This window comes from Molothrus aeneus, chromosome 27 (genome assembly GCF_037042795.1).
Source record: "Molothrus aeneus isolate 106 chromosome 27, BPBGC_Maene_1.0, whole genome shotgun sequence".
Taxonomy (NCBI): domain Eukaryota; kingdom Metazoa; phylum Chordata; class Aves; order Passeriformes; family Icteridae; genus Molothrus; species Molothrus aeneus.
The window spans coordinates 1635104-1647990 of NC_089672.1; the positions used below are offsets into that span (position 1 = coordinate 1635104).

General features: G+C 51.8%; 1 protein-coding gene across 2 annotated transcripts in view; it reads right to left on the minus strand.

Moving 5' to 3' along the window:
- The window catches only part of BTBD2 (BTB domain containing 2), a 26073-nt gene continuing 13186 nt past the window's right edge, over positions 1-12887 (minus strand). The window contains exons 4-9 of one of the 2 annotated variants that reach the window (XM_066566103.1): positions 11497-11602; positions 10499-10696; positions 6339-6531; positions 4698-4785; positions 3505-3651; positions 1-2631 (exon numbers count right to left, since the gene is read on the minus strand). In XM_066566103.1, the coding sequence (XP_066422200.1) occupies positions 2470-2631; positions 3505-3651; positions 4698-4785; positions 6339-6531; positions 10499-10696; positions 11497-11602 (894 nt within the window). In that variant the 3' untranslated portion in view covers positions 1-2469. Of the gene's footprint in view, positions 2632-3504; positions 3652-4697; positions 4786-6338; positions 6532-10498; positions 10697-11496; positions 11603-12887 lie in introns of those variants that run through there. The other variant, XM_066566104.1, reaches the window with a different exon arrangement.

Genomic DNA, 12887 nt, shown 5'->3' on the forward strand with positions numbered 1-12887 from the left:
TTCATAAAGACAACCTCGATGTCTTTATTGTTTTCCTATTTACAAATCACAAAGCTGGCCAAAAAGCAGAGTGTGAACACGGGACGAGAGCATCGGATACATTCATCAAAGAGCACAGGAGCCGGGCGGGGCCCGCTCTGCTGGAAGGTGACGTGGTACAACAGAATGGCTCATACTGCTGGGAACAGGCATGTCCAACAAGGAATTACATTCATCTATCTACAGAAGCCAGAATTGCATCAAACTGCAGAAAAGCCATAAGAACAGAAGTTGCTCAGCTGTAGTTCAGAGTTTGACTCCTCTCCCTCTGTGACAGGACAAGCTGCCAGACCTGCCCCGGGCAGGGAGGGCAGGAAGGTGGGATTTGGGACGAGAATCTGTGTAACAAAATAATCATGAGAACAACAGAACTTCCAGGGAACAGCCAGGGAGGTCCCCCTGCAGCTGGGCAGGGCCTGCCCCAGCCCTGCTCACAGAGCCAAGCTCTGCTTCTCTCAAATTCCAATTATTCCACTATTTCCACCTGTACCTGATGCCCTGAGGTGCAGAACCCAGATCAGAGCCCCTGGGAAGGTGCTACCCCAACATGAGCCCTGGCTGCCAGCAGTGACATTGCCACCACCCTTGGGAGAGGGGTGGTGACAGAAGCAGGCACAGTCACAGACAGCCTGACGGACACAGAGTCTGTGAATCCATCCCACAGCCCTGTTTGCATTGCACTGAGTCGGGTTCAGTCACCAGGTCGTGGACACAGGTTGGGATTCTTTTTCTATTTTTTTAGTACTGGCCATATTAGAACCATCCCATCTGGAAGCAGGCTGACAATGCACAGCTCACACCATCTCCCTGGAGCACAGAACACACTCTGGGCATCTCTAACAGCTACTGCTGAGGAGGTGCAGGGCATTCCCAGGCTGCTGCTGCAGGGCTGAGGAGGAGACTCCAGGCAGCACAGCCCCAGGATCCCGGCTGGGGCAGCAGGAGGAGGAGGAGAAGCCGTGCTCCAGCCAAGGACAGCCAGGTTTCGACTTCCAGCAGTGAAATCCAGGGGCAGCAGCTGCCCAGAGAGTGGCAGTGGCTCCGTGTGCTGGAGCAGGAGGTTGGAGAAGGGGCCCTGAGGCAGCACCACCCCAGCCAGTCCCACGCAGACCCCGCTGGCTCTGCTCTTCCTGCCAGGCTGAGCTTAATTCCAGAGGAGGGGAGGAAGAGTCTCGTGGTCTTCACTCGTGGGCAGTGAGGGTGGGGCTGGTCAGGCAGCCCAGGACCAGCCATGGGGAAAAGCAGCTGGGCCTGAACAAGGGGTATCTTCAAGGTCACCGAGCTCCACAGCTCAGCAGGTGATGTTTGTGATCCCCCTGCTGTGCCTGGCCGACAGGCAGTGTGCAAACACACCCCAGCACAGAGAATATTCCACCTTTTCCTGAACCATTTGGTAAATCCTTGTCCATCTGCTGCATTCTAGGTAACAGGCAGGTGCACATCCAGCCTCTCCTCCAGCTTCCATCAGGGCAGCGGGGGTGAGGCAGCAATGCACAGGAACAGAGGGAAATGCATGGAAACGTGCATGGAAACTGCAGGAATGCCCTGGAACAGGTGAGGCAGGTGCCCTTCTGCTTCAACTGACAAACCCTGGCACTCTGCAAAGGACAACGACCAGTGACAACAGAGCTGGGGCTGCTCAGGGGTGAGCTGAGCATCACCAACACCTGGGATGTGCCAGGGGTGTGGAAGCAGCACCACGGGGACTCAGAATGCAGGAGGAGCTGCCCCTCACCACTCTGCAGGGAGGTCACCTCGCTGCCACCAACTGCCCGAGGTGAAGATTGTCACAGATCGGTGGGGAGAGCAGGAAAATGCCTCAGTCCCTCCAGAGGAGCTCAGCTTTGAGGTCTCCAAGCCTGTGTAGTGCTGGAACAGCAAAGCCTCAGGGAAAAGGCCACTTCCCATGAGTTTGAAGGCGGCTCTGTGTGCTGAGGCTGCTGGGAGGGAGGGAAGGTGCTGGACACGGGCTGGCCAAGCCCTGCAGTGTGGCCTGGACTGCTGAGCTGGAGCAGAGCAGAGGCCACCCAGCCCTGACCGAGTCTGTCTGCAGGACCATCTCCTCATGGCAAGTGAAACCACAACCAGAGCCACTCGTTGCCTTGTTTCTGACCGGTGGAAAAGCATCTACATTCATTACAGTCCAAAAAAACGCACGTTGTTAGATAGGGTTAATCAGGAGTGAAAAACAACAAGCCACAGACAACGTACAAATGGTACTGGGACACCAGCTGGGCTGCACTGGGACACCAGCTGGCCTGGCACCTGAGAGCAGCAGCAGCACTAGCACAAGGCAGAAGATGAGCTTTGAAATGATTTCACTGGGACCTTTGGCTAGTGTGGCTCCAATTGGTGTGGTCAAACTCAGCCAGAGATTTCGTTTGGGAGGTGGCAGGGAAGAGTGGAGTCCAGGGCGGGCTGGCAGTGGCACTATGTGTAGAAGATGATCTCTGGGATTTGTCCATCCTCCACGGAGGTGCCGTTGTTGTTCCCAGCCGCGTAACAGAACGTGAAGCAGGTTTTGGCTCCTGTTGTTGGTGATTCATGGATCACTTTGCGCAGTCCTTTGGTTCCATAGTGGGAATCTGGACCCTGCAGGGGTCACGGAAGACAAGGACAGGTCAGGGCCCTGCTGCTGCCCAGGCTCTCTGGTGGGTTTGGAGCTGTGGGGATGTCAGTTCCTCCCTTTTCCTCCTGGATGTGCACCTCAGGTATTCTGACCTCAATCCCATCTCTATCAGAATTTAACTCTTAGTTTAACCAGGTCTCAACAGCTACATATGAACTTTTTGAGGCCACTGCAGCAGGCTCTGGATTACACACTGCAGGACTGACAGCTCAAAAAAACCACACCAAAAAAATCACCCCATCCTCTCCCCAGTGAAACACCTGCTCAGTGCTGTGAGACAAGTCAAAAACTGTCACAGACATCTTTGATGAAAAATCCTTTCCTTAGGATTCTTCCTCCTGAGAAGCTGAGAGGCCTCAGGAACACAATGTAAACATTGATTATCTGCTGCTGTGGAATGAAACAGTGCATCTGTGATTGGGCTCACGTGGTTGTTTCTAATTAATGGCCAATCACAGCCCAGCTGGCTCAGACTCTCTGTCTGAGACAGAAGCTTTTGTTATTCATGCTTTCTTTTTCTATTCTTAGCCAGCCTTCTGATGAAATCCTTTCTTCTATTTAGTATACTTTTAATATAATAAATATAAAATAATAAATCAAGCCTTCTGAAACATGGAGTCAGATCCTCATCTCTTCCCTCATCCTTTTGTGAACACGGTCACAAAAAACCAGCTCTGAATGCTGGGGGTGAATGAGCTCATGGCAGCAGCAGGACACACAGAGACCTTGGAGATTGCACCACTGGCCTTGAGGGACACAGAGCAATGCCCAGGTTGCACTGATGAGCTACAGTAGGTGCCCTCACCTGCCTGCAGCTCCCCCCACCCTGTTGGTACCTTCAGAGTAGCACAGGCTGTGTAGTTGACGTTGGGTAAAATCTCCACAGGCTCCTTGAACATGACCCGGAAGGTGTTGGAGGAGCCGTCGCAGCTGAAGCCGGTGTCATTCTGCCCCAGGACCGTGTTGCTGTCTGTGTGGATGATCTGCAGCACAGGAAGGGTCAGCTTTCATCTGGACACTGCCCACAGGAGTGTCCCTGAGCTAGGCTGAGCCCCAGGCACTCCCAGACTGACCAGCCCTGTGATGACTGCACTGTCCATCACTTGTGTCACCCATCCATGCCATGATCACAGAACCACACTTGGGCTGGGATGGACCTTAATGACCACAGAATTTGGGTTGGGATTGACCTTAAGGATCACAGAATTTGGGTTGGGATTGACCTTAATGATCACAGAATTTGGGTTGGGATGGACCTTAAGGATCACAGAATTTGGGCTGGGATGGACCTTAAGGATCATCCGTCTCCAACCCTCCTGCCAGGGGCAGGGATGCCACCACTATCCCAGGTTGCTTCAAGCCACATCCTGGACTTGAACTTTCAGGGCTGAGGCAGCCACAGCTGCTCTGGGTCCCTCTGAGCTCAGCACAGAGCTGTGGGCTCATGTCCCCTGCTCACCCCCAGGCTGGCAGAGCACTGCAAGCCCACACTGTGCTTAGACCCTTCTCCCTCCAGAGCTCAGGGCAGCAGGATGAGCCCTGGCAGTCAAGAAGAAATGCTGACAGCCTGTGCTCATGACACCAGCCCTGTGTGCTGGAGTGACTCTCCTGGGGACAGTCCTCCTGCAGTGACCCACACTGGGGTGGCACAGGGGCACCCAGAGCAGGCACAGAGCACCCACGGGCTCCACCTGCTCTTTGGACAAGATCATCATGGACTTGAGACAACTGAGCCTCTCCCAGCATGCTCAGGGTGGGAAATCATGCACAGCTGCTTCCCAAACTGCCTCCCAACTGCCCCAAAGCTGGAGCAGAGCTGGGGAGATGCTGCAATGACGTGTGCAATGAAATCAAGAGCAATAATCCTGCTGATCGCCAGTGCCCCATCTGGCCCCTGCTACATCTGCCAGCCCCCCTGCCCATGGACACACACAGTCCCTCTGAACCTCAGGTTTTGTTACAGATTCACTAAAATGTGTTTGTCAGCCCCTAAAACAGCCAGGGTTTTTAAGGTAGCAGAGAGAATTACCTGTATATTTACTTGGTAATCCGTTGGCCCGTGTATGGATCCGTATAATCCAAACCCAACTACAAATATCCTTTTGTTTACTGAGAACCTGCAGGAACAGAGCAGGAAAGTCAGTCCAAACCTGCCACTCCTCTATTGCTCCAGTACAAAGCTGATACACAAATATCTCCACTTGTGCTGATTTTATATCTCTGATTTAATCAAACCTACACAGACTTAAGTGCAGCCCTTACTAAGAGGTGAAACCCTGCACAGAAACCATCAGCTGCACACTCACACCTCTGACTGGTCCAGTGAAATACAAAGCTGCACAATCCCATCCTCAAATTTCAGGGTCCAGCCTCAGGAAGTGTTTCCAAGTTGTGGCAAAACATCAGCACCCCCAAATGCCCTCCAGGCCCAGGCAGGGCAGCCTGGGGGTGTGGAGCAGTGCCCACCTCACAGAGCTCTGCCCAGCAAACACCACTGGGGATTTCACTGCTGAGCCCTGGGGAATTGTTCACCTGCTGCTGGGTGTTTGCTGCATTCCAAACTGACCAAGAGCAGACATAAGGATTCAGCCACTCCTGAGTGCAGGAAATCCCTGCTGCCCAAGGAAGAAGGGGAAGGGTCTTTGCCCCACTACAGCTCCACCTTCTCAGGCAGCAGAAGCCTCAGTGTCTGCCAACCTGCCAACAGCATTTCTTCATCCATCCACCAACTCTTTCAGCCCTGCAGTGTTTCCAGAAAAAACACCTGGGGCAGGCTGGAAGCCTCAGCTCTGCAGCCAGCGTGGAATATTCAGTGTTGGAACTGACCCTGATGCTGCAGAAGCTGAACCCCAAGTCAAACCCAAACTCCAAAATGTCTGTGAGTGTTAGAGGTGGGAGCAGGAAGTGTCTGGAGCTGGCAGCAGTTCCCACTGCCAGGGGGGAATGGACCAGAGGATCTCACCAACAGCTCCAGTGCAACAGAACCGTCTTAAAAGTTGTGAAGAGCTTCACTGCTGTGAGTCCCCTTCCTCCCACGATGAAAACAAAGCAGGGAAGAACCCCAAGGCTTCCTCATTCCCTCCTGTCTTGCTCTCATTTTCTGCTTTGGGAACACAACCTTTGCAAAGCACCATTTTCCAGCCACACCTGCCAGTCTCTGTCACTGGAACTGGGCTCTGCTGGTTGTCCACAAGCTCAGGTCTGAACAAACTGGGTGTCAGCAGAACTTTACCCCAACCCCTCTCTCCAACAGGAGAGGTTAAGGGGCCTCAACCAGACACTTCAGTGCTCCACACTGACAGCTGGAGCAGGAACCAACCTGATGGAGCACTGGTTACCTGTCCCCCCCAAAGCATGGCAGGGGAACAACTGGTGACAACTCATTTATGTGCCTCGAAGCTGCAGGAAGCTCTTGGGGGGTTATTTCCCTCCCTTTCCAGGGGCCTGTGCTGGGAGCCACGTTTCCTGGAAGCCTTTACCAACAGAGATGCAGAGTGGCAGCACCATGGAGGTCAGTGCATCAGGGGCTGGTTCTGCCCAGCAGAACACCTTCCCTTTGGGCTCACACGTGGAAATTCGGGGTCTAGCACAGAACCTTGAGTGTTTAGAGCTAGAGCAGTGGGAAGCTCAGGAACACGAGTCCAGGGGTGGGAATGGGCGCAGAGCTGACCTGATCCTGTCACTCGTCCCACTGTACCCCCAGCGGCTCTCCACCTGCTGGAAGCGGCTGATGCTGCACTCCTTGCCCCGCAGGCAGCACCGGGGCCGGTCGATGAACTCCACCCGCGGCTTCGGGTTCACGGTGAAGTGCAGGAACAGGCTCACCACCTCCCGGTCCGTCAGGATCCCCGACTGGGCAGGCCCTGCAGAGGGGAGGGGAGGGGCACTGCTGTCAGCCTTAGGGAACCACAGGGTCCTGGAATGTCCTGGTGTCAGGAGGGACCCTCAGGGATCATCAGTGCAGCCCCATCCCTGCCCGCCACCCCAAGAACCCCACCCTGAGCAGCCCTGGGAGCTCCTGGAGCTGTGGCAGCCTTGGCACCATTCCCTGGGGAGCCTGGGCAGTGCCCAGCAGCCTCGGGGGGCAGAACCTTGCCCTGAGCTCCATGCCAAGGCCTGGCCCAGCTCCAGCCCTTGCTGGGCTCCTGTCCCTGTCCCAGAGCAGAGCTCAGCCCCTGCCCCTGTGCCTGCCCTGGGCAGGAGCTGCAGCCCCCAGGAGCCTCCCCTCAGTCTCCTGGGCTCCAGCTGAACCAGCCAAGTGCCCTCAGCTGCTCCTCAGCCCTTCCCCAGCTCCGTGTCCCTCCTTTGGCCACTCTCCAACAGCTTTGGACCCTTCTGGTTTTGTAGGTATAACCTCTTAGATCTTAAGACATTGAAGGAACTCCTTAATCATGAACATGTGCAGTCACCATGCTTGAATTAGTTCTTTCTCTCCTCCCTATTTTGCCCTTGTTAAAAGGTTTTTGCAGAGCCCCATCTTCCTGGAAATTAAAAGTTGTCATCTTTTTGCTCAAAATTTTTCAGTGCCCACAGTAGTACAGTTTTCAGTGTTCTTGTACCAGTATATTGTTTTAGCTTCAACAGGTGTTTTTTGTCTCTTGCTTGTGCAGATGTAGCTGTTCTCCAGCTTTTATTCTGGTAGCTTGGACAGGTGTGGTACTGGAGCTGAACGAGCCAAGTGCCCTCAGCTGCTCCTCAGCCCTTCCCCAGCTCTGTGTCCCTCCTCTGGGCACTCTCCAACAGCTTTGGGTCCTTCTGATCTTGGGGGCCCCAGAACTGCATAAGCAGAAGGAATCCTCTGGGATTTTCATGAGGAAACAAGCCTGACCTGCAGCTGGCTCCAGGCTAAACCCCCATCACAGATGGGATCCCAGTGGTGCATCAGGACATTAAATCCCAGACAAAGGTGCTGCCCTTTATCCACAGGGCAGTCATGGGCTGCAGAGCCTTCATGGAACACGGAGCTGTGATTAACTGCCCAGCTCTGTGGAGCCCAAATGCACTGGGCTACCAAAAAAACCCCCAAAAGTATACAGCTGATCCTTGCCCCACTCCTGGAAATGCCAACATTGGTAAGAGACAGGGATTTCCAAACATCCACACTGGTGGTTCAGACACAACGGAGGACCATGAGGAGGAGGGAGAGGAGCTGTCATGCAGTTACCATCAACTCAAAAAGTTCAAGAGAATTTTTACTCAAGACAAAGGTGGTTCAGCTCATTCCTTCAGGCATTTAATCCACATCTTGCATTTGAATACCTTTATTGTAGAACCTTGGGAAAAATGCTAATGATTTCAGCAAGAGCTGGGGCATGTTCTCATCTTTTCTCCAGTAACAAGACATTTTTTCCAGAGTGATCACAGAATCCCAGACTGGTTTGAGTTGGAAGGGACCTTACAGCCCATCCAGTGCCACCCCTGCCATGGCAGGGACACCTCCCACTGTCCCAGGCTGCTCCCAGCCCTGTCCAGCCTGGCCTTGGGCACTGCCAGGGATGCAGGGGCAGCCCCAGCTGCTCTGGGCAACCAACTCCCTGATGCTAAACTCAATCTTTGCAAACTACTTGAAATACTTTCAAAAGTGAAACTGGATAAAATTAGTCTGTTAGCCTAACACTCAAAAGCTTCTCTGCAGCTGTTTGCACAAGGCTTTCAACAGAAACAAGACCATTGAGTAGTGGGGAAACAACAGCAGTTAAATGCTCTTCAACGTGGGGAACAAATGCCCAGCTCCTTGTAGGTCCAAAACTACTTGTAGCTGGTTAAATTCAGCTTGATATTACCCAGACATAACCTGGTCCAATGATGCAATAGGGAGAGACTCAAGAATTCAAAAAGTCGACTCCTCAAAGGTAAATGAGCTTCTGGATACTTTGTTCAGCAAAAAATCAGCCTCGTTGATGTGTCTGAACTTATCCTGTGTTGTTGCAACTCACTTCTGCAATGTTTCAAATTACCTGCTCTAAGGGGAGGGAGGGACACATTTGCCAGTTAAAACATCTTCATGCAAAACCCACGTTTGATACCAGATTATACAATAAACTGGTGAAACCACTGCTGTAAAATTCCCTCTTTTCTTGGCTTTTGGGGGAGAGGGGTGTGGAGGGGAAAGGTTTCTCTCCTCTGTCTCTGCTGTGATCACCACAGAAATCAGAGTCACTAAGAAACTCAGAAAAAGGACAAAGCTGAAGGAATTCCAAGTTAATTCCTTGTTTAAGGAACAGCTGATCATTGCAGCCCCCCAGGTTTGGGGATTTTGTTCATTTTTTAGGTTAAAGTGGATGGAGAAAACTTAAAAATTTGTCTCAAAGCACAAAGGTCCAAGTAGGACAGGCAGTTTGTCACAGACAACATGGGGAGGGGCACTGGCACTCCCAGCTCAAAGCCTTCAACCCAAACATGCCAAAATTAACACTTTCCTTGCAGTGAGAGAATGATACAAGGTCGCAAGGAAGAACTGAAAGAAATGAGATCTGCAGAAAGAGGCAAAGGTCTCTGCTTCACTGAAGAAAACCACGTTCCCTAAGGCCACATCACAGCTGTGACAGGCCAAGCAGACAGTGGGGACCAAGTCTAAAGCCCAGATTTTCCTCTTCCTAACAGCCCTCCTCACGTGGGAACAGGGACATGAAGGACTGAGCAGCTGATGCCAGCGCTGCCCTGAGAAGTGACCTGCAAAGGAAGGGGTCAGTGCCCCTGTTTGCTCCTGTGTACACAGCACTGCAGCCTGAAACAAGTGACAGTCTGGAAAATGGCTCCACTGGGTCTTTTTAGCATGAAAACTCTTTAAGCCAATTGCCAGCTTCCAATCCCCGGGGAATCCCCAGAGGATGAAGTGAAAGACAACAAGCAATGAAAAGAAAACAAGGCAATCTATAGTCCAAGCTGTGAAATGAGTTAGATATCTCTGTGGATCAAGATCTTAATGTAAACTTGAAAAATACTTTGAGACACAGACTAAACAACACCAAGCCTGCAGCTCAAAGAACATTTTCAAAGGTTTTGAGACATGGGGCTCTGCTCAGAACAGCATTGGCAAGACACCACCACAGGCAGAGGATGGGGAGAAACATTCCCATTTCTCTTTGGGAACAGGCTATGATCAACACCAATTATTTGCAATTTCATCAGCTTTGTGTAGTTTAAACACTTGGGATGGCTGGGAAGGGGAGCAGGTGAAGCCCAGTTTGGATCTTTGCTCTCAGCTGAACGGGACAGTAACCATCCACCCATGCTGTGAGAGCAAACACAGCTGTGAGCCCCCTGCTCTTCCCAGGGGAGCACCACAGGCTTTAAAATGAGAGAATGGGCATGGATGAAAACGGGATTCAGACAGTAGATTTTGTAATCATGGAATCACAGGAGAGTGTTGGAAGGGACCTTAAAGCCAATCCAGTGCCACCCTCTGCCATAGGCAGGGACATCTCCAGGCTGCCCTGTCCAGCCTGGCTGTGGACACTTCCATGGATGGGGCAGCCACAACTGCTCTGGGCACCCTGTGCCAGGGCCTCACACCCCGTGGCACTGGAATACTACAGAATTATATATTATTATACTTCAGAATTTCCTTCTGACATCCAGTCTAACCCTGCCCTCCTTCAGGAGGCCATTCCCCCTTGTGCTATCACTCCAGGCCCTTATGAAATGTCCCTTTCCAGCCTTTTAGGGGCAGAATGAGGGAAAATGGGGAGGAATGCAGGGGGAATCTCATATTTAAATCACTACAGCATACACAGAGAAAACCCTCTTTGGTGTGACTTGGCTCTCTGTAGCCAAGGGAAAAGGGGAAAGCAAAGACCAGGATTGCCAGAAACACCTTTGTTGAGTTACCTGCTGCAAACTCCTCAATAGTCATCAGTGGGAAGCGGATAAGGGAGAGAGCTTTGCCCAGAACCTTCCGCTTGTTCTCTGGAATCACCTGGAGCTGCTGCCGCTGACACTCGGCCTCGGACCAGCGCACGACGGCGTTGAACAGGCGAACCTCCCGGATCCCCAGCGTGTCCCTCTCCAGCACTGCCACCAGCGTGTCTGCAGGGCACCACCACAGGCACAGCTTCAGCCTCTGAACCCCAAACCAGGCCCCTGCACCCTGCCACGAGTACCCCGTGCACAGCCAAGGGAAAAGGGGAAGCGGCTGAGCCGACAGCATCTCCCAAAAGTGCTGCCTGCAGCCTCTGAGGAAGATTTATCTGAATATTCCATCAGCAAGGAGCTCACTGGAGCAGTAAACAGAGCCCACTGAATTGGCATGTTAATGCAAGTGCAGGAGGATGAATTGCAACTTGCTTGACGTCAAATTTGGATGAAACAAGCAGCATGAAAGCCAGAAGGTGACCCGTGCCTTACCTCCACAGCCCATCTCATTAGAAGAAGGTTAAAGCCTGAATTTTAATGTTCATTAACTGTGCCCAGCGAGTTTGGAAACTGCAGACGGTAATTAAAATAGCCAGTCCTTGCTTCCAAAAACACAACACCTTTTTAACTCCAAAACCTGACAAAGACTTGAGGAAGAAAGCCAACTCTACAAAAAAAGGCAAGTTTACACCCTCCCAAAACCTGCCAACATCAACACAGGAAGCAGGCTTTGTGTCATGCCCAGAAAACTCAAGTTGCACCAAAGTAAGCAGATTCCAGGGTATTTCTGCAGGCAAGGCAGCAAACTCTTTGGCAAATTCCCTGTCTCCAGCCACTTTGTGCCAGAGACTATTCAAGTGATTGCTCCTGAACAGCCAAGCCACAAGTGCCAAGCATTATTAACCTGTAACAACTTTGGAGACAAGCTGGTTATGAAAGCAGGGAGAGAGAGGGAGGGGTGGAAAAGAGCTTACCCAGGTCAATGTCTGTAAACCCCTCTGCATTGAGGGCATCTGAGGTGTTCTTGTCTATGTTCTCCAGGCACAGGCTGGCCAGCTGGGGCTCATCAAACAGCCGGGCCTAGGCAGGAAAGAGCAGCATTAACAGAAAAGGTATTTTAAAGTTTACTCTAAGAACCCCCATTCCCCTCCCACAGCCCATCTTCATTAGCAATACCATGCCTGACTGCACCAGGAATCCACTGGGCCTTTCACATGCAGTTAAGCATGACAAGGCAAACACTAGAAAATTCTGTGTTTGGCAGCAGCCCTGGTTCAGCTGTGCATGTCTTCAGGCACGTCTTTGTTTTAGCACAGCCTGGGTGCAGGCACCAGTCGTGCTCTCCAGCACCACACTGACCCTGTCAGCTGAGCACAGGCAATTTTTACTTCATTTTTCTATTTACAAGAAAGCTTTGCCCAGTGACTCCAGGCCTGCTTGCTCTAGGAATAATGCAGAGATAGCTTATTCTGTAAGAACAGCCACACTGATCTTGTGCATTAGCAAGAAGAAGCTGCAGCAGTAGTGCCTGTGTGTCCTGGGGAGCCCTACAGGGTACACAGCCTGCTCAGTGCATTTCCATGTTTTGCACAGAAACAGCTACTCTAATCCAGTTACCTTAAAGAATTTGTCCCAAAATAGGGTACTATTCCAAGAAAAGCCTTACACAGCCTGGAGAGCTGCTCAGAATTTCTCTGCCCACCTTAAGTGAAGTCTTGTAACAATTTAGCTGCCATTTCAGATCACCCTGGACTGCCATGTGTTAGCAGCCCTGTGCCCAGCATAAGCAGAAATGGGTGGAACACACAAAAAACACTAAATGATCTCTTACTTCAGTGCTTTGGTTTTGTTGTTTAGGAAGGAAGTGCCTTGACTTCACACCTAACAAGAATACACCAGACTTGAACTCGCTGCCACAGGTAAGGCTTAAAACTCTTGTTTTGGGCTGGGAATTCCATCACTCAGGAGGTGCCTTCCAGCATCTTCTCCTTCACCCCCGCTTGTGGCACGCAGAGCTCAGCAAGGCCAATCTTTGTGCTGAGACCTCAAGTAAGGAAGCTGAAACAACAATTTCTCAGGGCCCAGGGAAACTTCAGCAGTTGTCACCTGCTGCAGGGGCTGGAGGGCTGCCAGTGCCTTTACACTCTTGGCATCAAGAGCTGGGACTGACTCAGACTTTACTACTGGAGTGGCTCTTTGGACACGTGAGGACTCCAGTTACACTCACAGAGCTCTCCCCCACAGCAGCTCCAGGCAAGCTTTCCAAGTTTCAAAATGCTGATCAAAGTGACACTTGGATGTGTGTCTGGCATGAAAGAGGATCAGGGCTCACTAGGAAAGCTGTTTGCCTCTGATATTTCTGCCA